Source organism: Coturnix japonica, chromosome 14 (genome assembly GCF_054131305.1).
Source record: "Coturnix japonica strain WE chromosome 14, WE-NBRP24, whole genome shotgun sequence".
Lineage (NCBI taxonomy): Eukaryota > Metazoa > Chordata > Aves > Galliformes > Phasianidae > Coturnix > Coturnix japonica.
The window spans coordinates 17,814,114-17,839,855 of NC_140676.1; the positions used below are offsets into that span (position 1 = coordinate 17,814,114).

The 25,742-nt window shown below is 46.5% G+C and overlaps 1 protein-coding gene across 16 annotated transcripts in view; it reads left to right on the forward strand.

The window, feature by feature from the left end:
* The window catches only part of MYO9A (myosin IXA), a 156,537-nt gene that overhangs the window by 121,643 nt on the left and 9,152 nt on the right, over positions 1-25,742 (forward strand). For 10 of the 16 annotated variants that reach the window (XM_015872534.3, XM_015872529.3, XM_015872536.3 and 7 more), the window contains 18 exons: positions 187-226; positions 909-1,031; positions 5,557-5,637; positions 6,492-6,602; positions 8,415-8,537; positions 8,857-9,006; positions 9,254-9,564; positions 10,522-12,156; positions 12,712-12,793; positions 13,297-13,509; positions 18,357-18,469; positions 18,731-18,888; positions 20,414-20,637; positions 21,111-21,227; positions 21,646-21,834; positions 22,687-22,734; positions 23,347-23,458; positions 24,333-24,394. In XM_015872534.3, coding sequence (XP_015728020.1) covers positions 187-226; positions 909-1,031; positions 5,557-5,637; positions 6,492-6,602; positions 8,415-8,537; positions 8,857-9,006; positions 9,254-9,564; positions 10,522-12,156; positions 12,712-12,793; positions 13,297-13,509; positions 18,357-18,469; positions 18,731-18,888; positions 20,414-20,637; positions 21,111-21,227; positions 21,646-21,834; positions 22,687-22,734; positions 23,347-23,458; positions 24,333-24,394 — 3,892 coding nt within the window. The remainder of the gene's footprint in view (positions 1-186; positions 227-908; positions 1,032-5,556; positions 5,638-6,491; positions 6,603-8,414; positions 8,538-8,856; positions 9,007-9,253; positions 9,565-10,521; positions 12,157-12,711; positions 12,794-13,296; positions 13,510-18,356; positions 18,470-18,730; positions 18,889-20,413; positions 20,638-21,110; positions 21,228-21,645; positions 21,835-22,686; positions 22,735-23,346; positions 23,459-24,332; positions 24,395-25,742) is intronic. The other 6 variants (XM_085515949.1, XM_085515950.1, XM_015872540.3 and 3 more) reach the window with 3 other exon arrangements.

Consider the following 25,742-nt stretch of genomic DNA (forward strand, 5'->3'; position numbering starts at 1 on the left):
TTGTAGGGCTTGGTTCATAACCTCCAGCGTTTCTGAACCTTACTGTCTGTGCTTTGTCTCATTAAAGAAAAAAGAAGAATTATGTTTCTTAATGGCAGAAGGAGAACTGTTCTGTTGTAATGTAACACACAAACTATTCTCCTGTTACGCACATGGATTAATCTGAGCCATTTATTGTCTCCCCAGGCGAAATAAGAACTTCAAAGCCAAACCCAATCTCCCAAAGGTGAGAGAGAAGCAGCGTTTTGACCTTGCTGGTCCCACGTTAAGGCTGTGGGTGCAGTGCTGAAATGTTGATGTGTGTGTGTAAGGAAGATGGCTGGGGTTGCTCTGGGACTGCTGTTGTCTCTGCTCTGTTTGGGGCCTGTTAGTGTCTGTAAAACTAAAGGACTTCAGCCCTGGTGTCAGTGTGCCAGTCCTCCCTGAGACTTTCTCCTACCCCCATCCTTATTCAAAGAGGAGATTTTGAGGTCCTAATGGCAAGCACGTGGTTTCCATCTATAGTTTCCTGTTCACAGGAATGAAGCCCCTGGCCTTGCTAATTATGGCTGATGGCTTGTTTTCTATATGCATGTGATGAATTATTTGCAGCAGTCACAATTCAAGATTGTTGTTAAAATGCCATGAATAGACATAACAGACAAATGGTTAACTTTCCAGTGATATTTATGTTTGTCTGCAACCCCATTTTAGTGGGTCTGAGAGACAGACTTCCCATGGTCAAAGAAGCCCTTGGCAAGATCTGGGAGGCCAAGCAGATCATGTGTTTCAAGCCATTGCCTGTTGTTTTCCATGGAGATGAAATAGGGTGGTTACTGTAAGGAAGCCCTGCAGAGCACGTAAAGGGTTATAGCATGGCAATAAGTTCTAGTCATGCTTATAGAGAACAAAGTCTGTCTTTTCCACAGCACATGCTGGATGTGAAGTCCCTCAAGCACCTGACCAACCTGACACTTCACGACCACATTACAAAATCCCTTCTCCATCTCCATAAGAAGAAGAAACCACCCAGCATCAGTGCCCAGTTCCAGGTAATGCAGCACCCTGTTTGCCTTGGTATGGATTGACGATAAGCCTGTACTGAATGAAAAGCAAATACATGCTCCAGCTCCCCACAGGAGCACAGCAGGCACAAGTGCTGTCCCAGCTTCACCACTGTTTTTTCAGGATGTGAGCTCAGCTCAAGATGATGCTCCAAGACAGCAGAGGTAGAATGTGACAATGAGCTGCAGGACAGGGATGTTCACCTGATGCAGAAAGGGATGGGAAAAAAGGCAGTTTTGTCAGTGTAAAACCAGCAGGCAAGGCATCAGGGAAGGCTTGTGCTGGGAGAATTGATGCTGGTCTCTTTCATACCTGTGATGTTTTAACTGCCCTCATAGTGAGGCACCTCATCAAATATTTACATAGCGTGCAGCTGTGAGTGCACATCCTGTTTTCTGGCTCCTTGCTTTCAACGCAATCACATCATCTTGTTTCTCTGCTGTATCCAGAAAGCTGGTCTAATTCTGCTGTAGGATTTTAAAGTGGTTATTTGCTTATGCTCAACATTTAAAATTTAATCTACTTTCAAGTCAGGTAGAATGTGAATCTTAATAGGTGCAGAAAGGTCAAAATATTGCTGCATTATCTCAAGGCACACAGAGGAATTCAGAGGAGGATAAGTACAGCATTTGTTGTGATGGCAGTGCTGTGCGCCAGCCAAGCTTCCCTGGGAATAGCCACAGCTAAAGTAATGCTCAGATGTGTGCACCAGGGCTTGGAAGTCTGTGCCAGTCACATGCACAAGCATGTGGTAGTATTAGAATGCAGCATTTCACTTAAAAAAATGCTTTTCTGGGAAAGCCTGACTTTTTTTTTACTTCTAATTTTAGAGATGTTGATTATTTTTAGAGTGTCTTCATGCATGGATTTGGATATGATTAAGTAATTATATCTGTAGACTTACGTACACACATATATATACACAGTGGTCTACATAAGATGAAGAATACATGTCTATGTATGTATATATTTAATCTCAGTCTGGATTAATTGTACTCTGGTTAAAATAAATGCCTGCAGTTTAATTCATACATAATGAATACATTTGGGGGGGCTGAATTGAGGATGTCTTCCTGACACCTCTTTGTCCTTCAGACGTAACATGGAAGAGTTCAGGGCTCAGGTTCCTGTACAACTCCCAGCACAAAGGAGCAGCAGAGCTCAGGGTGCTGTGAAGATCCCCCCAGGCCCCTTGCAGCAAAGCAGAGCCTTCACACAGCTCCTGCACTCTGCAGCATGGACTTGGCAGCGTCAGAGCAGTGCTTACAGCTCATCCTCTTTTATTTAAATGAATGGAAGCATATAGCAGTGTGCTGGCTCCTGATGCTCCTGCTCCTCCTTTAGAAGAATGCTGAGCACTCCAGCTTTGATTTCATTTAGCGCTCATAAGGGAGAAGTGTTTTCTCCAGGGAGCAGCTTGGTGCTGGCTGCAAGATGGCTTTTTATCAAGAGCAAGCTAATAAAATTGCAGAGCATGAAACTGGGTCAGCGACAGGAAATACAAATGTTTCCCATCACGGGGTTTGTGCATTGCTGTGTTCTTCAGATAAATGCTGCCTTGTGGCCGGTGCCTGCACAGGGAGCTCACAGCTGCTGTGTCTCGTATTGATTTTAGCTGTGCTTGAAGTTATGCTGCAGAATAGCTCTTAGTCATCGCTGCTTGAATTAGGGGATGCTGCAAAAGCAGCGATGGCTCTTGCTTCAAAACTGAGGGCAGATTTATACCAGCTCCTGTCCCTGCTGGCGCTTCATGCTGGGATGTTGGGGGCACCCTGCAGGGCTGGCCCTGGGGAAAAGCCATATGAGCTGGGGGTGGGCAGCAGAATGGGACAGGGGGTTAATCCGGGGTCTCGCAGTGCTCGGGGCAAGCCAGATGACAACAGGAGGCACGTGGAAGGGGACCATCTGTTGTGAAGAGCAGAGATCTCAGCTAAAAATCCCATCCTTTTGCCTTCCTGTGCTGTGTGATTGACTGTGCCCACCAGCTGGGCCCTGCCCCATCACAGCCCCCCAGCACCACGGCTGCTCTGTGTCCAGCTGCACCACACATGGGTGCCTCATCAGCTCCTCTGCCCCGGGTCCTGCATGGAGACAGACATTGATTAACATAAAAGGCTTCCCCTAAGGATGGCTTCAGAAGGTGTTCTGTGAGCTATGGATTACATAATTCTAATATTACGCACTTGTGCACACAGGTTTATGAGTATGTATATTCATAGACCCATAGCTGTATGTAGTAAATATGCAACAGAATCTTTTAAATAACAGAGTTTTAGGCACTGTTAGAATCAGGTCATTGCCACAAGTAATCGGCTCTGGAGCACGTTATTAATACCATGTCAGTCATGTGCTCTGCAATCAGAGACATCCATAGCGTTTAGAGGGCACATAAAAGAAATACATAAAATGCAGAGAGTAGCAAAGGAGTCAGTTCAGCCACAGTGATTCAGGAACTGTGTGAAAATTAGAAAGGCCAAACGCAGCTAGAACTGAACTTGGCCACTAAGGTAAAACAATAAATATTTCTATAAATACATCAACAGCAAGAGAAGGACTAGGGAAAATCTTCATCCCTTGTTGTATGCCGAGGGCAACTTGGTGACCAAGGATCAGGATAAGGCTGAAGTACTTAATGCCTTCTTTGCCTCAGTCTTTGATAGTAGTACTTGTTACTCCCTGGGAACACAGCCCCCTGCACTGGTAGATGGGGATGGAGAACAGAATAAGCCCTGAACGATCCATAATAAGATGGTTTTGGACCTGCTTCGAAAGCTGGATGCTCACAAGTCCATGGGGCCGGATGGTTTGCACCCTAGACTGCTAAGGGAGGTGGTGGATGTGGTTGCCAAACCACTCTCCATCATTCTTAGACAGTCCTGGCTAACCGGGGATGTCGTGGTGGATTGGAGGCTGGCAAATGTGATGCCTGCCTTCAAAAAGGGCTGGAAAGATGATCCTGGTAGCTATAGGCATATCAGTCTCACCTTGGTGCCCAGGAAGGTTATGGAAAGAATAAACTCAGGAGCCATAATGGACCAATTAAAGGTCAACCAGGGGATCGGGCCCCGTCAGCTTGGGTTTATGAACGGTAGATCCTGCCTGAAAAACCTGATTTCATTCTATGACAAGGTGACCTTTTTAGTGGATGATGCTGAGTCTGTCTGAGTACAGAAGGGACATAGAGATGCTGGAGCGGGTCCAAAGAAGGGCAATAAGGCTTGTGAAGGGCTTGGAGAATATGGCCTACAAGGAGAGACTGAAGGAATTGGGGCTGAAGAAGAGGCTGAGGGGAAACCTTATTGCTCTCTTCCAGTATCTAAAACATGCTTACAGTGAGAGTCGAGTTGGTCTCTTCTTGCTGGAGACAGGTGGCAGGACAAGGGGAAATGGCCTCAAGTTGCACCAGGGTACGTTTAGGTTGGATATTAGAAAATGCTTCTTCACAGAAAGGGTTGTTAAGCACTGGAATGGGCTCCCCAAGGAGGTGGTTGAGTCTCCATCCCCGAATGTGTTTAAAAAATATTTGGATGTGGTGCTCAGGGACATGATTTAGCAGAGGGTTGTTAGTTAGGATAGTATGGTTAGGTCATGGTTGGACTCGATGATCTTTAAGGTCTTTTCCAACCCAAGTGATTCTGTACTTCTCTAATTGGGATGGCATCCCATCACAGTGGTTGGATGCAGCAGTGATGCCAACACCAAGTCACTTCTGTAGTCTACACTTGTAATTGTAGCACAGAAATGAAGGAAAATGAAATACAGTGAAATCTCTGTGTCAGAGCCTTGACACAGCTGTGACTTTCAGCAGACACGTATGCCATCTTTGGTATAGCCTTCATCCGTTGCAATTGGACTTGGTGATCTTTAAGGTCTTTTCCAACCTGAGCAATTCTGTGATTCAAAACAGACTGTGAAATGTTTAGGCTTTAAAAATCTGCAAAATTCAGTGATTTGACATAATGGGAGTTTGCTCAGCAATAGAGTCAGGCAAGCTATGGAAAGCAGGTATTGGAGAAAGCTGTCACATCTTGTTGCAAAACCATCATCAAGAATTCCCTTCTGCGCCAGTACCAGTGATCTCAGACTTATGAAGTGGAATGATTTCTGACAGATGAAAATGCTTGTGTCTTAAAAACATTGGCAGTTGTTGGGTGCACAAGGGGCAGGTCGTTGTCTCCCACTCTGTCTGTGCATGGCTGATTGGAGTGTAGTGGGGCTGACTTTGGGATCTGCTGGTTGATCTGGGAAGGTCAAAGCGGGGCTCTCAAAGAACAGTGTGAGTGTTGTGGTTTCTGCAGAGGCCTTTTACAAACAGGCTTACTTTCCTCTGTAGCCATTTAGTTGGGTGTGAAGACAGAAGCAGCCAAGTTGTATCAATCTGAGATGCTCATTTTGAGGAGCAGTTTCCTATCTGCCTGGTTTACTCACCAGTTGTTCAAAGTTTTGTTTTGTGCATGTTTTCTCACTGTTCTCCTTGCTGTTTCCCAACTGGAGTTGTATTCCCTGTTGCAGGCATCACTCAACAAGCTGATGGAGACTCTTGGCCAGGCAGAACCTTATTTTGTCAAGTGCATTAGATCCAACGCCGAAAAGGTAAACCCTGACCTGTGAGATCAATGCTGCTAATGGTGTGATTGCAAAACCCTCATTCACTCGTGCAGAACTCGTTCTTTCTCTGTTTGGAGATCAGTCAGCCCGCTGGAAGCTTTTAGAGCACTGAGGTTTTGGAAACAAATTCTTCTAGAGCACAGCCATGAGGAGGGGAAGGAAGTATCACTTCGTAGAGTTGGGTTTTAGTTCCTGGTCTTCTGCTTAAAATCACCTTGGAAATGTTTTGTATATACATAATTTATTTGTTGTTTTAAAAAAGAAGCCCAAAGCCAGGTTGGGGTTATAAAGTATTTGTACCTTCTTCCAGAATAAGCCACATGTTAATCAGGCTGACTTGGTGATAAAGCCAAATTCAAGAAATATGCTGTAAAGATTTGTTTGTCTCCTGGGCTGAAGATCTTCAGTTTTAAAAGAAGGTTGTAGGAATATGTTTTTCATATGTTGATCCTTCGCAGTCTTACGCAAGTGGTTAAAAACACAAAGTGAGGCTTCACTGCTCCATCTCACCCTGCTCATTGGCTGTGCCATCAATGGGGCTTTCTTAGTCAGCTCAGAGGATCCAAAAAAAACCCCTTCTCTGTAGCTTTCTGTCTAGTTAGATGTATGAAACTCCATCAGACGGCTCTGTGGGAGCAAACGTGATTCAACCCTGCTGCTGTGAGTGTGGTTCCTGGGGACCCACATTCCCCCTCATCATCATCGTTGCCAGTGTGCATGTCCTGCTGATGTGCTACATGTGCTGAACCCATTGACCCACCCATGTGCTTACAAGTCTCCTCGGGTTCTCAGAGATCAAGGAAATAGTTGCTCATTGTTGGCCTCCTTTTCCCTTCCAGCTACCCCTGAGGTTCAGTGACAGCCTGGTGCTCCAGCAGCTGCGGTACACAGGCATGCTGGAGACTGTTCGCATCCGCCAGTCAGGATACAGCTGCAAATACTCTTTCCAGGTTGGCTCATACATTTTCAGTCTTTCAACACTTTCCTCATCGTTATCGCAGTTGTCTGAGTGTTGCTGGCTTGTAAGTGTAGTTGTGTTTTTACAAAACAGTGAATTTACAGCTTTGGATGACATTGGAAAGGGAGTACTGGTGGGCGGTTTTGCTAAGCTGGACCAGACCAAGGACTACAAGTCCCTCTGCAGTCATCATTATGGTTTTGGGAAGAAAAAAGCTTTGTTTTTTCACAGTACACACAGTGTGTTGTCATAACACGTGCAAAATCACTTCCACGAATCTATATCCCTTCATAGAGATAATGAGAAGTTCAGACTGATGATGGCTGATCGCTGTCGGAGCTTTAACAGACTGAGTCAACAAGATGTGGGAGTTAAGGTTTGGGTTCCTTTAGCTCCCTATTAAAATCATTATAAATATATTTTGGAGATTCCTCCTTGGTGTGACCCACCCCAATGACAAAGACAAAGACCCTTCTCTCATGTCTAATACCACAGGGTGCTGAGCAGCTTTTTGGTGCCCATTGCTTTTGTTTCTTCAGGAGCAGCATTTTCCCCATTGTTTTGGCACTGGCTGCATTCCATCATAGCCTGGCATCCCATAGGCTGACTGGGATGCTTTAAGTCATTCAGGGGTTATCCAGCTTCTCGTATTTTCTGCTTTTCCATTTTTTTTGCCAGTTTTCGAGCACACATCAGTTCTTTCATTATTTGGTGTTGCCAGTTTGTTTCCTGCTGGCAGCTGCTTTTGGCCAGCTGTCATGTCCTGTTCAGAAAGGAGGACTGCTCAGGGTCTTTTTGCCATGAGGATGGCGTTACTTGGGAGGATCATTCCTGATGCCTCTGCTCTGAGCAACAACCTCCTCACAGCAACAACCCTTGGAGCGGTCTCTTCCCTGTGATGCTTTGCACATTCTGGTCACTCCCTTTTGCAGTGGCCATTTCTGAAGGTCTGCAACATTTTTGCTCTAGGGGACCTTGCAGATTGTGCAGAGTCCCTCCTCCCACACTGAGAGATGTTTGAATATCTCTGGGCTACTGCTTTGATATGCTTCCCATGCAGTTTTGAACCACAGATGATGGAGGAAACTTGGTACTTCCCAGTATGTAACATGGGATTGAGTGTACCCTCAGTAAGTTTGCAAATGACACCAAGTTGGGAGGGAGTGTTGATCTGCCTGAGGGGAGAAAGGCACTACAGAGGGACCTGAATAGACTGGATTGATGGGCCTGTGTTAACTATGAGTTTCAGTAGGGCCAAGTGACTGAAGGAACTGTGGTTGTTTAGGCTGGGAAAGAGGAGGCTGAGGTAGATATTATTGCTCTCTTCCAATATCTGAAAGGTGATTGCAGCAGAGTGGGGTTGGTCTCTTCTCACTGGTGACAGGTGATGGGATGAGGGGAAATGGCCTCAAGTTGCACAAGGGTAAGTTTAGGTTGGTTATCAGGAAAAACCTTCATTACGGATGGGGTTGTTAAGCACTGGAATGGGCTGCCTGGGGTGATGGTTGAGTCACCATCCCTGAATGTGTTTAAAAACTGTTTGCATGTGGTACTCGGGGACACAATTTAGTGGAGGGCTGTTAGTTAGGGTAGTATGGTTAGGTCATGGTTGGACTCGATGGTCTTTAAGGTCTTTTCCAACCTGAGCAATTCTATGATTTTATGCCATCTGTCCTTCTGCACCTGGACAGGTCCCCTTTTGTGTGACCAGTGGAGCAAATCCCAGTTACTTATGCAAAAAGATGACACGGCAGTTCCCACGTAACCCAGTCTTGATGATGGCGTTTGTTTTTTGCCTTCTCAGGACTTTGTGGACCATTTCCACGTCCTTCTGCCACAAGGAATCAGCCCATCCAAGCACAACGTCCATGATTTCTTCAGGAAAATAAAACTCAATCCAGACAATTACCAAGTTGGAAGAACCATGGTAAATGTTTATCTACTTAAGATAAAGATATGCCTGCATTTGTGCACAGTTATGTTAGTGCCTAGGTATATGCTTTTAACTAATGAAACTATTTTCCTTCTGTTCATTAGAAGCTAATGGTTTAAAGAATGCTTTTAATGTTGTTAGCACAAAATAGACTGGAATGTTGGTGTTTTCTTTTGACCAGGTCACAGTGGTCAGGTTATAGCAAGGTAACCTTCAAAACCCATGTGTGTGTGCAGGCATCTCACTGTTGTGACTGTCTCCCCAGAAGAGATGGCAAAAGTTCTGATTCATGCCTGGTGCTTTTATTTCCCAGGTTTTTGTGAAGGAGCGTGAGAGGCAGCTTCTGCAGGACCTGCTCCATCAGGAGGTGCTGCGCAGGATCACGTTGCTGCAGCGCTGGTTCCGCAGCATGCTCTGCAGAAGGCAGTTCCTGAACATGAGGCAGGCAGCAGTGATCATACAGGTAGGTGGCAGTGCCTAGCTTCATCACAGATATTTCCATGAGTCCTGCAGATACAGCTCTGGCTGCAGCTGGTGCATCTAATGCATAAAATCAGTTCCTGTCTCCTAGGAAGGAACTTATGATCAGAAGAGCAGTAGTTTGGGCATGGGAGAGATGCAGAGCTGGCATAAAGTCATGTGCTGTCCAGTTCCCAAATCAGTCCCATTTCTTGAAGCTGTTTTTTTTTCTCTACTTGCTATGTTTGCAGAGATTCTGGCGTAGCTACCAGAGCCAAAAGCAAGGCAAGCCATCACCAGACCCGCTCGTGCTCAACAAGGCTGCAGTTGTGCTCCAAACCCACTGGCGAGGCTTTGTGGAGAGGAGGAGGTTTCTGCAGATGCAGTTTGCAGCCCACCTCATCCAGAGCTGCTGGAGGGAGCACCTGAAGCGGAGGCATGAGGCGGCTGCCAGCATCCAGGCAGCCTGGCGGGGGCACTGCGCTCAGCGGCGGTACAGAACCAGCAGGCACGGGGTGGTCTGTTTGCAGGCAGCCTGCAGAGGATATTTAGCACGACAAAGGTAATGTTGGTCTTCTAATAAAGGAGTAAATAAGGAAATGCTTTTTGATAGCACCCAGTAGAGAAAGAAATGGCTGATGTGAATTCTTGTACTGCTTAGATCAAAGCGACGTACACGTGATGGTGCCCCTTCGTAGCATTGCTGATGTTTCTCCACCCTGCCCTGATCCTTTCTTTGCCTGCACTTTCTAACAGGAGTTCAGTTAGCTGCCCATCTTACTCCTGGACTAAGCAGAGCCTATTTCAGGTTAGAGCATGTAGGCGGTGGAAAGCTGAGGACATAAATACTTGGAAGGGGTTTTTTCTTGGCAGCAGCACCACTCTAAGTAGCCTATTTTTAACTCAGATTGGCTGACCAATCTGCTTGCTGCACCGCCTCACAGTGAATCAGTCAGCAAGTCAGGAGCAGGGCAGCAGTTACTCACTCCAGCTGCTGCAAGGAGAACAGCATTCACGACCATGCCTTGGCTCGCTGGCCACGGGGCAGGTCTTGATTTGTGCTTGGGAGACACTGCCTGCAAGGTGTGGAGTAACTGACAGAGAGCTGGGAGCTGGAAATAGCTCTTAGCCTGGAGAATGAGTGCCTGTTTGCTGTGCCAGAGGCATCCCAGGCAGGATGGGGAGGATGACAAAGCCCAGGTGATGCAATGTGTTACAGTTTTCTGGCTTATAAGCAAGCTACACCGGGGATGAGGGCTAAATCTGCTGTCATCAGCACGGGGGAAGCTTACAAGCGCATGCATTGGTGCAACTCCTGGGTAGGTGAGATGGCAAAAGAGAAGACTGGAAATGCAGTTTGTGCACAGAACATGATCGTGCGTCAGGTTGTACCTGCTTTGCAAGGAGAGTTGCTTGAGATGCCAACAGTGGTGAGATGATGGGGACGTCTGTGGTGATGAGATGCCACCTGTGCAGTGGGCACAGTGTTACAACATGCTGCTTTTCTGCTTTCTTGCAGGTTTAGAGCTTTGAAAGAGCAGAGATTGAAAGAGCTGCAGCTGGAGAATGGTTTATCAAGCAGAGAAGAAGATGGGCTGGAGACAGATGGGGCTTTGGAAATTAAGGGCTCTGACCCATCCAAGTGGGAGGACGGCTCGTTTGAAGAAAGAGTGAGAGCTATAGAGGAGCACAAGTCACTGATGGAGAATAATCGGGTGAATCACTTGGACCTCCTGGACACTTCTGCAACGTCGTCGTACAAAAGGCACGAGAGAGCCAGTAGCCAGAGCGGGATGGACACCGAAGAGGAAGTCATTGTACGGGAGAGACCCAAGTCACTGGAGGATCTGAATCAGAAGAAAGTTGTTCGTGCAAAAAGAGAAAGCCGGAGAATGCGTGAGCTGGAACAGGCAAAATTTAGCTTGGAGCTACTTAAGGTCCGATCCACTGGTGGGCTGTCACCCTCAGAAGAGCGGCAGTGGTCTACCGAGCTGGTATCTGAGGCACTTCATTCCCCTCAGGGAACCCCAGAGAGCGAAAGCTCTCAAGGGAGCTTGGAGATGTTAAGCTGTGAAGATACCCCAAGTAAACCCATTCCCCTAGTTTTAGATGTTCAGACTGAGAGCCGGGACTCTTTGCCTAGCAGTCCTCAGCCTCACCTACAGGACAAGTCTTTCTGTGCAACAGATGTGAACAGCAATTTATCCATTTGCAGAAGGATGCTTTCAGACATTGAGCTGCCCAATAACCACACTGCAAAGGAGCACATGGCCTGTGACCACCAGAATATCTACAAGATGCATCCAAGAGAAACATTCCTTTCTACTAATCTGCCTACTTTCTATGTTCCACCACAGGACAACATGAAGGTAAAGCAGTCACTGGTGGAGAATAACTTGAAGAACAAGGCGGTGGAAAGAGAGGAGAAAACTACTGTGTTCTCTGAGATGAGGAAGGACTCTGAGCAAGACCAGGGCAAAGTTTTGGGAAGGGAGGAAGGGGAAAAGTCTTCTGCCAAGAGAGAAGAACGTGGGATGGCCGCTGCAACGCAGACCCATTCTCCAGACTCTGTCATCAAGAGACTGGAGAAGCTCAACGTGGAGAAAGAAGAGCGACAAAAGCAGCTCCAGTTACAGAACGAGAGGGAGATGATGGAGCAGATCCGGCAGCAGAAGGAAATTTTAGAGAAGCAGCGCAAAGCCTTCGAGTTGGAGAAACAAGGCAGGGTGGAGGCTTTGCAGCGGGCTGAGCTGAGCAGAATGAAGGACTCTACTCTCAAGCCATCCAAAAAACTCGACTGCCGACCTCAGTCTGTCCTCATCCTGCACCCCCAGAGCAGAGCAGAGCACAGCGTGGCCCCAGCCTCATCAGTGGACATCAAAGGTCTCACTGTTGGGAGCAGGGGAGGCTCTCCAGCCCACGCTGCCCCCAGAGACAGACCCGTCAGCATGTTCATGGAGCGAAGAGAAGGGTCAGGAGCAGTGCTGGAATCACGGGGAAACCCCCGGCTGGCTGCAGACCCCAGAGATGCCCCAGGCAGCCCCTTCTCTAGGAATGAGCGCCTCCGGCAGCCCCGGGTGCCCAGCCAGCCTAGCGAGGAGATGAGGGCGAACACCATGTTCTTCACTCCCAGAGACAATCCCTTCGGGCTCCAGTGAGTACAAAGATGGTGTGCTTGCTTTGTAGGCTTTAGAATCATAGAATGGCCTAGGCTGAAAGGGACCACAGTGCTCATCTGGTTTCAACCCCCTGCTATGAGCAGTGTAACCAGCCACCAGACCAGGCTGCCCAGAGCCACATCCAGCCTGGATCTTCCCCACATACTTCCGTCAGTTTCTTTTGCTAGTTGGCTGATGCGCCAAGCAACAGGAAATGGAAAATTACATTTTAAAACGCCTACTTTTTGTCTGCCTGGAACTTAAATATTTCTATGTTTTGACAAAGCTGTGGCATTTCAAAACACAGAACTGGGAAGGTGCCATCCGTAACCACTGAGCAGGGTAGGGCGCAGCTTGGTGGACAGAAATTTACATCTTCTTGTCCTTCGGCATTAAGTCAGACCCCAAACAATTCTGAAAACCTGTGACCTCCAACTGTGATATCTCACTGATTGCTTGGGCTGCGTCCTTCTGCATTGCTGAGGGCTGGGCTGGCACAGGGGGGAAGCTTTAGTGAGAGAATGAAACGTCTCTGTTTTGTTGCCTTTCAGCAGGGAAGCAAGCCATCAATGCCTTCCCAAGGGTGAGCTGGCTCGGAAGCCATTTAAGATGCCTGGGTCTGGCCGAGGAGAGGTGAGCTGCCACTTTCTTATTTTGTCTTATAATTGAGAAGGGGAAGAAAACTCCCAAGCCCTTATTTTGCCAATTTTCCCTCAAATGTAAAACACAAGGACTGCTGTACTTGGGGATGGGGATGTCACACAAAGGCAACTTTCACACTTCCTCTTGGCAAAAAGCCCCCGTAGCATTAAGTGTGGCAGCTCTGAATTGCTCTGGATGACAAGCATCTCACAGTCCTGATGGCAAACGCCCAGTCTTGTCTTGTTTGGTTTAATGTCCATTTAAGTAACATTGATTATTGTCTCACTTTCTCCGTGCTGTCTTGGCTTTTGTTTTTGCTGGTTGTTTTTGCACTACGCATAATAACGTGTGTCCTCTGTGGAGTGCAATGTTCCTCAGACCATACTCAAGCTGCACTGTGTTGCCAAGCTTCGGTAGGATCTCTTTTTTATTTTTACATTTTCATTTTACGAACTTTTATTTCTGTTGTTATGTTTTATCATTTGGTCAAGCAGGTTCCCAGACCGACCCATAAAAAGAAAGCCCGCATGGCGCGGACGCGCTCCGATTTCTTGACTAGAGGTACTTTTGCTGATGGGGAGGGGGATACGGAGGAAGATGATTACGATGGCAATTTTGAGTTCCTCCTCTCCTCTGACCTACCTCCTCACCCTGAGGCAGGGCCTGCGGCCCGGCTCGGCCAGGCCTGTTACAGTGACTCCGAAATGGTAATTCTCTAACTTGTTGGGGAAGGAGAAAAGAGGGAGCAAGATCTGCGGGAGCCTTTCTTTGCTAATCTTGGCTGCACGGATCCTACACTGCTTCTTCTCCCACTGACATGGACGTTGTAGATGGGTAAACTCAGAGAACACAGCAGAAAGGCATACAAAACAGAAAGGGAAATTATTCCATTCTTTCTCAGTCATGGTGATGTTTACTGGCTTGGTTGGAGAACAGCTTCCATGGTTTCTTTAGATTGCACAGCTACCTTTTGTTTGTTCATGGCTTAACCAGGATTCCCTCCATCAGAAGGTCCCACTGGGATCCTTTGGCTCTAGCAAAGTGATAGATGTGTATGCGTAGAAAAGATCAAGGCAAACATTAGACAAAAAAGCAGCAGACAACAAGGAAAACAATATAAGCCTTGCACTTTTGATGTGGTATCCTTAGGTTATCCAAAGATTGTCCGGTCCTCAATTACTGGGCAAACATTGGCCAAGAGTATCTTAGAGAAAGTAAAAACCTGAAAACTGGGCAATAGAAACATAGTGTGTTTAAAAAAAGATAAAGAAAGGCACCTTACTGGTGCTGTCCAGGAGGGGTGGCAGTGACTGACAGGTTTTGGAGGTGCAAGAGGATGGCCCCTTGCTACTCTTACCTACTTGTTCTGTGGCTGGAGGTGGCTGTGCTGCCCATGTAGATATATGGATGAGCACAAGGCAGTGACTATCTCATGCTTAAGCATTCAACATGGCTTCACTCATATGCTCACACTGCAGGGATAATGTGGGATGGAGCATAAACACAAACAAACATACAAACAGGATTGGCTTTTCACTTTGTGCTCATCCTGTGGTGCTGCTGCAGCAAATACCTTATGTGATCTTAAAGTCTGCCTTTGTAAGAAAGGCTGAGGAGGCTTTTTGGGACTTCTCTGCTAGCAGCTTTTATTGTATGATTATTTTCTTCTCCCCCTCCAGGATGATTTCCTGACCAGGAAGGGTGGAGATTTTCAAATTCTCCTGATAAAATGTCTCACCTTTTGAGCCAGGAATATAGTGCAGTCTGGCAGGAAGGTGGTTGAAAGACACAGCTCTTCAAACTGAAATTACTCAGCTGCCCTTTACTCCATCTCCCTGCTTTTATAATGGGAAAGGGGGAATTTTACATAGGACTTATGTCAGAACAAGTTTTTTATCCCTCATTTAGTGAGAAGTCAGCTTAAGTAGTCATGCCCAAGCAGATGCGGTGCCTCCGTCCTGCCCCCTTGCTTTCATGGATTTGAATACACGATGAGAAAGGGACGATGAGAAGTTACTAACTTAAAAGAATCAAAGGTCCTTCATTAAAGAACCTACATTCAAATGGGGGAAAAATTAGGAACAAGAAGCCAAATTGGGAGGTGCCGGTCTGAAACCATCTGAGGAGCCCAAGAAAGCCACGTTGCCTGAAGGCTGTCCCTCTGTAAATGCTCAGTGTGTGTTCATGTGCTTTTGTCCAAGGGAGTCTTGATAAGATGAAGGCAACAACATTCTCCGAGGTGATGTTAAAAGCCATCATTTCCCTCAGGGTTTCCTTCTGCCAGTCTTGTTGATTGCTCAGATGGGAGTGGACCAGGTCCTTGGAAATGCTGGAAGCAACAGCTCAAAGCACAGCGAGGGCCTGGGACAAGGGGCTGTGCCCTGCTGTGTTCCTGGAGGCTACCCTGTTACAAAGCCTTTGTATTTGAGCTGTAGAAGTCTTTCCCACTGGCAATCTCTGCTGAGCAAGGTGCTTGGAAAACTCCTTCCTTGTGGGGGAGCTGGCTCACATAGAGATGCTGCTGGGACTCTGCTCACCTGCGTTAACAGATCTCACTGCATGCAAGTAGCAGTAGTGCCAACTGTGTCTCATCTCTTTTCCTGTGTCTCTTTTCTCTGTGCTCCTTCCCTGGCTCTAACCATGGGTGACAGCAGCTCCACATTTCATGGTTCAGTTCTGCTTTCTAGCAAACCATATTTGTAAAGCTGTGTGTGCAGTGGTATCCTGTGTCTGTATGTCCTGGCCCCATGTATGGTGTTTTCGTCTGTATTCTGCATTACAGGTTTGGGACCAGCATTTTGGCATGTATCTTCTCTTTGTCAGGATCATCATGCCATGAAGGGAGAGCTCTTGAAAGCAGCAAAATTTAGAGACTGCTTATTCGTGTTTATTAGCAGAGCCTGTCTGGGTATTCCAAATCATGAAGCAGTCTAAAATAGAGCAGACTGGTGCACCTTAGGTTCAAGCAGGGGATATGCATGTGACCATATTTGTTGTGCCTTGTGATACTCACATGAAGATACGTCCAGCAGTCTCCATATGCAGTCTGGTTGTTATTCTGGTAAACAGCTTATTCATACAGCTCCTTCCTCTGGCTGCAGCATTCCCAAAAGCCTCTTTTGATGTGCTGCTTGGTGGCTGAGGATCACTTGTAACCCAGCACAGCTGAGCACAGGGTGACTCTGCACTGGCACTGTGTTACCCCAGGTTTCCTGGCTGTGGCAGCCCACCAGGCACGGATGCTCCAGGCTAAATCCAAGGCAGTAAAGACCAAGAGTATCATCAGCCAGGGCCACAGCCCGAGGTGCGCCAGTATATTAGGTGGCTGCTTAAGGTACTGCTGACTGCAGAGAGCCCAAGTGCCTTTTAGGGTGAAGCAGTGATATATTTTGCTCCAGCTTTCATCCTGAAGCCACAAATCAAAAAACAGCAGCTTGACATCTACTGATTCTGAAGAGCCACCTGTCCCAGGCTTTAGGAAGCCCTTCAGTGCAGTATGCAACACTGCTGCCTGCTGGAACAAATAATCTCATTTGTAAAATGGCAAGCAAAATAGAGATTGTGCTTTTGGAGGAAAAAATGGGGTTCCCTCTTCCTCCTCAGGGTGATTGCAGACTCCTGGCTATGTGCTTTGTGGTGCATCCAGGTCCAGCCAATGACCTGCCCCTTCTGCTGGAGGAGTCCCTCAAACAGAGGAGTCAGTGTCAAAAATGCCTTCAGTCCTCTCAGAGCCTTGCAGTGGTAACAGAGGAAACACTTAGCTGAAGTAGATATAGAGGCAGAGCAGGGAGATAGTGCTGGTACTGGTGAGATTACAGGTAGGGGCCATCTCCCTAGAAAATCTTTGCAGCGAGGCATGTGGACCCAGGGATGTCTCCGTGTGACAAAAGAAAGGCCACAGAGTCTTTGTGAGCCTTAGCAGTGAGGCTGTGTGCCTCTTCCACACATGTCCGCATAGACACTGATGCCAGGGAGTGTTTCTTCCCCACGGTTTTGTTCCATGCAGGTAAAGGTGAGGGCCATTTCCAGACCCCATCCTTTAACAACCAGCAGGCATTGATGGCCCTGATGCATTTTGCTTCTTAGAGAGACCGTTTCAGCAGAATTTAACAGAGAATTTTCTCTGTCTTGACGTCTCTAATCCATTCCATGGATTATGAGGTCTTTTTTCACCTTGTACCTCTCCTCCATTTATGTGGGATCATCACTGGGATGTAGGGACAACAGGAAGAAGAAATCCTTGAATGGTTTTGGCAGCTTCTGTGGTTTCCAGATGCAATTTTCCCTTGTGTGCTGCCATCTCCTGGCTGGCAGGGAGATCAGTGCAGTTGGTGAGGCCTGTATATTGCAGAATTTTATATCAAGTGTTTTTAATAGGAAGAAAAGTGAATGCTTTAAAAACACAGTGCATTCAGCGGAGACATCTAGGCCAAGGGAAAGATAAAGGGGATACCTCCAAATCATGTCACACAGCCTGATTCCCTGCTTTGCTCATGCCAAAAGTCCCTCCTCCAATCACAGCTGCAGTGGAAAATTAAAAAGAAAAGTTGCTATTTGTATAAATGTGGCCAGAACATTTCTGGGCAGTGCTGCTTTCTGGGTGGCTTCCTTCTCTGTGCTGGGCAAACCAAGGGGAGATGTCAGGAAAGCTTCCCAAGACAAAATGGTGTGGCTCAGATAACAGTGGTGGAGGCTTTGTGAGCATGTGAAAAGAGAGATATGAAGGTAACATCTCTGTTTGTGCTGCCTCTTGGGACACGCTTTGTGGATAGCAACTGCAAGTTACTAACCATGTCAGCTGGGGCCTCTGAAGACTCCAGGGAGAGGAGGAAATGCACCATGTCTTGCCTTGTCTCTTCCTGAGCACCGGCTATTAGAAATAGTGCAAAATGTATCATTGTACAGTGTGAAATGATAATTTGTTATTTATTACTAGTGGAATTCCATTAATTATTGCAAATTCACGTTGCCCTTAGGAGATTATTCCACGACTTCTAAAGTGGTGATGAAAGCAGAGGTCATTCGTATCAAAGCTGTTTAATGTCTTATTTCTAAAGGATCCATTTCAATGTGTCCTTGGCACAAAGTCTTTGGATTTCCTGTTTTTGTTCCCTTCTGCAAAGCCTTCTATGGGAGCTGCAGGCAGGCTCTGTGGGATGGATCCATACGGTAGATAGGGGAACACCACAAAGCACCTTGGTTTGGCTAATGATTGAGCTAATGGGCTCTTCTTGAATGCAGAGCTGCCCAGCCCAAGGCGGCTGAGCAGTTCCATGGTGGTGAGAAACCTGTAGCCTGGTACACACTGGCTTTCTGCATTTATCACTCAAGGAGAAGGTAGACCTCAAAGCAGGGGTGGAGAGCTGTCCTTCTGCTTCAGGTGTCATTAAAATACTACTGTAGTTCCTGTTGTATCTAGGACCATAGCAAATAAAGATAAGGTTTGTTTTTCAATCATTACAGACATAATCTTTAACTAATGCGTTAAAAAAGTGGCATTTGGCATTCCAAGAACAGTGTCATTTTTTAATAATTCATCTCTTAATGGTTACAGACAACTCAGCGATTCTCCTCAGGGGATGGTCAACCAAAGCTTCACAAAACCATGTCTCAGGGGGAGATCGGGAAGCTGGTGGATGCACAGAAGCCCCTTGCCCCAGATGGGAGGTAAGGAACATGGGACAAGCCTGCCCCGTGCCCTTCTGCACCCTAAACCCTGCTGCTCCCCAGCTCAGTGGCTTTGATTCAACCAGCTGGAAGCACCAATTGCATGTTTTGTACATGACCATGAAGTTGCCCAATTAGAAGAAGCAATCGTAAGGATTTAACTCCTAAAGGGATGTGGAGGTCTGGGAGTCTTCGAGTAGTTTTGGGCTGAAGGAAACTCCCCTAGTTAAGGCAGTTCCTCTTTCCACAAATTGTCTGCAGGTCTCAACGAGCCAAGATGAGATTTTGGGTGAAGGGAAAGCAAGGGGAGAAGAAGACCGCCCGGGAGAAGCTTGCCACACAGTCTGAGCTGCTGGAGCTGTATGCTGAGCAGGAGGTGCCCAGCAGGGAGGTGGCTACTGGCCTGCAGCTTGGCGAAGGTGAGTGGTGGGTGAGCAGGCATCAATGTGTTGTAGTGGCACAGAAACTGCTTTTGCTATCATAGCAGAGTTGAATGCTGTAGCTTTTGGGAGTCTGGATTTATGTAGCCATTAAGGGTCACCCAGTTCATGGTGACGCAGATAAAGACACAGAAGTGAAGGATGTGGAGTTGGAGTGTTGGAGTGGGTGCAGAGGAGGCCACTAAGATTATCAGAGGGCTGGAGCAGCTCTGCTATGAAGAAAAGTTGAGGGAACTGGGCTTGTTTAGCTTGGAGAAGAGAAAGCTTGGGGAGACCTCATTGTGGCCTTCCAGTACTTGAAAGGAGAGTATAAACAGGAGGGGGAATGGCTGTTTTTCAGGGTGGGCAGTGATAGGACAAGGGGGGATGGTTTTAAACTGAGACAGGGGAGGTTTGGGTTGGATCTTAGGAGAAAGTTTTTCACCCAAAGGGTGGTGACACACTGGAACAGGTTGCCCAAGGAGGCTGTGGATGCCCCATCCCTGCAGGCATTCAAGGCCAGGCTGGATGTGGCTCTGGGCATCCTGGGCTGCTGGTTGGTGACCCTGCACACAGCAGGGGGTTGGAACTGGATGATCGTTGTGTTCCTTTTCAAACCAGGCCATTCTGTGATTCTGTGATAAATGTGTTTATCTGTAAAGTTGAAGTATCTGTAAATAGGAGTTTCAGACATGGTTGTGTGGTCTGTGTGTGGCTGCTGTAAGGAAATGGCATGGATGGGAAGGAAGTGTTGCTTTGCTTCTGTTGACTTCATGAGTGACATCAACCCAGTGGCAGGAAAGGCAGAGACTAGGATCCAGAACAGATCTGGAGGAATTCAGAAAGCACTCAGAAAAGATGCTGTGCTATGTGATCCAAAGCAGATATCACTTCTTTCACAATTTCTGTGTAGTTTTAGAAGTAGAAACTGTTGCTTTGCTCTGGGAGGCAAAGGACAAGGACAGAGGACAACCCCCCTTCTCCCCAAGCCCCAAAGCCAGCTGTGTGCCATTACCAGCACCTCCATCTCCTGCCCTGGAGCTAATCCTCCCGGCAGCCGTCTGGACAGCGACAGATGTTTCTCTTCTTGACAGAGGAAATAACCAATGGAGAAGTGACATTTAATCTTCCTACAAGCACAGCACAATACTTTTCTCCTCCTGTTTCCTTATTTTGGTGACAGAACTGTTTTCTCTTTGTGTTACCTTGGCTGTCGGTGCAGCTCTGGGAAATGATGCATCGTTTTTCACTTACTGAGAGTTCATCAGCTGTCACAGGTTGTTATTACTGCCTGAGAACGAGCCCTGCTTCTCTTTCAGGACCTACATAAAATGCAGGAAGAAGCATTTTTATTGCTTAATGCTCCATCTCACCTAATTCAGGAGATGCAGAAAAACAAAACACACTGCAGAATTCCAGTGAAGTCAAATACCAAACACTGATGCAGCATTCCATTCTAGGCAGAGAGCATGTCAGCTAACCTGTGTTTTTTTCCTCTCTCTCCTTCTTTAATTATTATCCTTAGAGTTGGGTCCTCACCATCTGACCCCACCGCGGAGCCCTGAGCTGTCAGGAATCTACCGGAGAGAATTTAAGGAGAACAAAGAGCCTTCCCCCAAAGTGAAACGCAAACGTAGCGTCAAAATCAGCAACGTGGCTCTGGAGCCTGTGCAGTGGCAGAACGACTCTCTGCAGATCATAACCAGCGTGAGTGACCTGAAGAGCATGGATGAGTTTCTTCTGAAAAAGGTAACAGCTGCTGTTGGTGCTCCACCTAAATCAGAGAGCTCTGAGAGCAGATGGAGGCAACTGAGCAATGTTATCCTGGAGGCAGCAGTAGCAGTGCTAACAGTCCATGTGGGAGAAATATTAGTTGCATTCTCAAAGCTGCTAAGAGTGCACAACATGCACCAGGGCTGACTCAGGACAAAGGACAGGCACACTGTGCACATATGACACGAGCACAGCAGCTCTGGGACTTCCGCTGCTTTGAGCTGCCCCTAATGGCATCAGAAATGGGAGACCCAGGAGTGCAGGAGTTGAAGGCTCCAGGGGAGCACTCATGTTTCCACATTCTGAGTTTGTGTGCAGGAAAAACTGCCCTGCAGCTACATGTTGTCATCATCTGCCCATAGCGGAGCAGCTGTTTGTTAGTGGTGCTCTGTCTTCTGTAGTGCCACAGCAAAAGTCATGTTTGTGCATAACACCCTTTGGTTTCCCAGATGAATGAGCTGGATAATGAGGACAGCAAGAAGGACACGCTGGTGGATGTTGTGTTCAAGAAAGCACTGAAGGAATTCCGGCAAAACATCTTCAGCTTTTACTCCTCAGCATTAGCGGTGAGTGACCGGACAGCACGTGGGACCTCCAGGAGGTGCTTTGAGTTCTGCTGGTAGGGATGTCACCAAGCCCTTGATTACTGATCTGCTTATCCTAAAGGGAAGATGCTCTTCATTTACATTCAGTCCCATGAAGCTGTAAATTTGGAATTGCTCTTCCTTGTTAACTCATACTTCGGGTGGAGATTCCGGGTCCACTGGAATCAGAATGAGTTTCAGCTGAAAGGGAGATGACAATCAGTCAGCAAACACCTCTCTGCCACCCAAGTGGTCTGGAAACCTGTGTGTTTAAGTTGTGAGTTGTAAACATCTGAGAAATATAGTGAGGTGGAAGCCATTCTTGCTGAAATAATTGCCTGGAGCAGAAGAGGCAGCTTTATGTGAATAAAAATTTCTTCTTTTTCTACTTCTGTAACAGATGGATGATGGGAAAAGCATCCGCTATAAGGACTTGTATGCCTTATTTGAGCAGATTCTTGAGAAGACTATGAGGCTTGAACAGAGGGACTGGAGCGAGTCTCCAGTTAAAGTCTGGGTCAATACATTCAAAGTCTTCCTGGATGAATATATGATAGAGTACAAACCCCTGGACTACACTGCAGTGAAGGTACTTGGCATTTTCTTGGACTCTTGGAAGATTTGTGAGCTATGTGTCTGCAGAGTCATGCTCAGATGCCTGGTCTGTTATCTTCTCTTGTGCTGTGAGCTGAGATGGGCAACATAAGCAGGCACACAAGGCACGATTCACTGGTGTTTCATCAGGCTCAGCAAACACAGGTTCTTACCTGGGATGAGCTTGGCCTTCACCACTGCCAACAGGTGGACCTTGTCTCCAGGGCAAGTCTGCAGCCATCGATGGTGGGTAGGAAGGCAGCTCAGATCTTTGAGAGATGTAAAAGCAATGTGCTGTTTTCTGTTGGCTCTTGAACACCAGTGATGTTGTGCATCACTCTTGGTCTGGCTGTGGGAGCGGGGTATGCAGGTAGTGATCTCAGGGGCTGAATTCAGGCAGTCTACAAACCTGAGCTCCTTGCTTTCTACTCCTTTTTGTCTGTGAGGACCATCTCTGGGTCTTGGAAGATGGTGTTTCTTGTGCATTAGGAAGAGCAAATGTCCCATCTTTGGTCTTCTTCTGTGAGTCCTCTGCAGGCTCTCCACATAGGATTTCTTCCAGGGCTCTGGCTGCAGTGGTGTGCCCTTGGGTGTCTTACTTGGGATCAAAATCTTTAGGTCACAGGTGCTGGACATGGAGCCAGAGCAGCTGCTAATCCCAGCTCTGAGGTGAAGATGGTGACAGTTGGCCAGGGGATTCTTGAAAACAAGGTGGCCCTTGCAGTAGGAGTGCTCCTTGGAGTGCATGGCAGGATGGGGCTGGAAAGAGGTGGTCACATTTGAGACCTCTGCATGCTTTACTTGTGGAGATTGCCCATAAACATGCTCAAATCTCTTTTAATACCAGGTGCCAAAAACAGAACGAAAAAAGAGAAGGAAGAAAGAAGCAGATGTGGTGAGTTGAGCACCCTGGGCCTGTGAGTTAAAGAACTGGTCCCTGTGGCCAGAACTACACCTGATAAAAGACCTGCTAATGACATATCCTGTGGTGAGATCTCAGTGTCTCACTTAGTGAGCATTCAGCCTTGAAAAGGTGCTGGGAAGATGGACAAGGTGAATTTGGTTTGCCTGTGAATGGCTGTAGGTTACAACAACAGGCTGTAAAGCAGCACTTTTATTCAGATCAAGAACTGCTGTGGGCTGTTCTATGAAAACAAGTTCCACATCCCACCTTAGTCAAGACCAGATGTGTATCTGACAGAGCTTTTGTCTTAAAAGATGTAATGGCACTGGGAAAGATGTAAAGGAAAAAGGGCCGTGGAAATAGAGAAGCGCTCTTCAGAATGGAGAGCTTGACCAGTCAAACACAGCTGGTTTCTAAACTGCTTACACGAAGATTTTGTTCCATACAGTCTGGATTTCTGAGCTGCTGCAGGGTTGTTGGTCCAAAAAGAAAACAGAAATAGCTAAAAGACATAAGAGCCCATGTTGGAGGGATGGCCCCATTGTGCTCCCCATTCTGAAGTCTCCAGTTCTTTTTCTCACTACCAAATCTTTCTCATCACAGGTGGAAGAACACAACGGGCATATCTTTAAAGCAACTCAGTACAGCATCCCCACCTACTGTGAATATTGTTCCTCCTTGATCTGGATAATGGACAGAGCTTCTGTTTGTAAATGTAAGCGTGCTCCATTCGACCTCTTGCTTTTTTATTTACTTCTAATGCTTATATTGCAGTCGTGGGGTTTGGGGCTCTGAAAGGTGTTTTCTGCTGTTTCGGACAAGCCCACTGTCAAATGTTTGGGGTTTTTCACATTAGAATAGCTTATAAGGTAAACCTCAAGGATTTCTGAAGTCACCTGGTGAGTTCATACTGCTGTTCCTTCCAAAATGTACAGCATTGTTGTGCTTGGGAGCTTTATATGAAAAATCAAAACTCATGTTTTCAAACCATTCAAACCACCTTTAAGTTGTACTTTAAGAAGGGATAGTAAGGTGTCTCTGAGAGGTATGGTGCACATACAACTGCAGCCTTTGGGTGGATGCCTGAGTGTCTTTTGGCCATCACTGGGCTTGGACCGTTTGACCTGCAGGCACTTGGACTTTGGGGTAGATCAGGAGAGTGGAGATGAAGAAACAGACAGGATTGAGATCTTATTTTGTTTTTTTCCATTGATTCTTCAATTAGGTTGGAAATAGCCATCCTGCGGTGCTTCAGGCTGGTATCCAGTGCAGGAAGAATACAAATTAGGTGCTATTTCCAACCTCTGAGTGTATCCATGTCTGATAGCTCAGAGTGACTCATGGATTATTTTCTGAGTTGATCTATCAGGTTTTTTTTTTTAACACTTCGGGGACTTAAATATAGAGCTTTTAAAATGAAAGGATTGTTAATTTTGTCATTTGAGTGAATTTAATATAGAATTGAACCCTTGAAAAATGCAAATTTGCCATGTGTCTGACCTCCTAGCCCTAGGAAGAGCTACTTAATTCACATTTCTGCAGAGGTCTGAAGTTTTGGATTATTAAGTGCTATTTTTTCTTTGCTGCAGTATGTAAATATGCTTGTCACAAGAAGTGCTGTCTTAAAACCACGACCAAGTGCTCCAAAAAGGTAAGCTTCTCTCGTTCCTTTTTTCTCACTGAATACCTTTCCACTTATGATCCCAGTCTCATACAGCCTTTTTTAAACAAACACTCATGGCCACAGAACTGAATACAGAGCTGGCAATAACCCTTTGTTGGGCTGGAGCTCCCTGGAGGTTACTCCATTCACTGCTTCTGTGGCTGCACATATTTCAGTGGTAACAGAGTGATTCATCAATATATATATCTGCCCAGTCATTCAGCAGCTCTTCCTGTGATGTTCCCTGGCTTGTAGCCATGCTGAATAATAGAAACCTGCCTCATTCTATAGCTTTCAAGGGCTTCACAATGTGGCTGCTATCAATAGATAACATTTTTTAATAGAGTTAGTGTTACAAAGAGAGCTTGCAAAACCCAGTGCCTGTCATAGTGGTACTTCAGTTTTGGCTTCCATGGCTTTATGTTTGTTTTCAGAAGGTCAGGATGCTTCCAGTGGCCACTGGGGGTCTTTCACAGCCAAAAGTGGGACCCACTGCAGCACCTCCAGCCTTGGTTTCTCAAGGCTAATGCTTTTGTTCCCAGTATAAAAAGCAGAAATACAGGTTGTTCTTCACCCTGCTGTTCTGATAGGGCTCACAGCGTAGTCCCCAAACAGCTGCAGCACTACAGCTGAGCTGTGGCACGAGGATGGGGACAGCAAGAAGTGAAGGGTGGGTGGATGGTGCTTAAAGCACTTACTGTGCTCATTAGAGATGAATTAAATACTGTTGGTCGTGTTAGAGTATGTGATTGACAGTGAATGAATGCAGCAGGTCACACCAGTGAACAACGAATCATCAGGCTTTCTTTTTTGGTTGTTGCTTTGGATAGTTTATTTTGTGCTGCTTAAGCCCCCAAAAATGATAATGCAGCCAGGATAATAATGCGTGCTAAGCTTTACAAGCCCCCCAGGAGGCTTTGCAGGTGTACAGCCTCCATAAAGCATTATAATTACTCTTTTTTTCCCCAAGAAAATATATATATATATATGTGTATATATATATATGCTTGAATGTATTTGCTTTGATATGGTTTTCTTCTGGACTTCTGGACTTTCTCTATCTTGCATTCCTTTTTCTAGGACTGGGCACTTGTGTTAAGATTCTGTTAGGTCTTTGGACTTTGCACACTGAGATTCTCTTGTGCAGGATGTCTTTGATCACATGTGAATTTGCTGAACATCAAACCTGTCGAGGCATTTGCAGCCAGCAAAAGGGGATTTGCTGATGATTTTATCACGTCTTTAAGTTCAGTGTTATGGATATTATATAATTGCTAATGCTGCTAAAGTTGCTCTAGTTAACCAAGACTCCAGTTTCCCTATCCTGCTTTGTGCA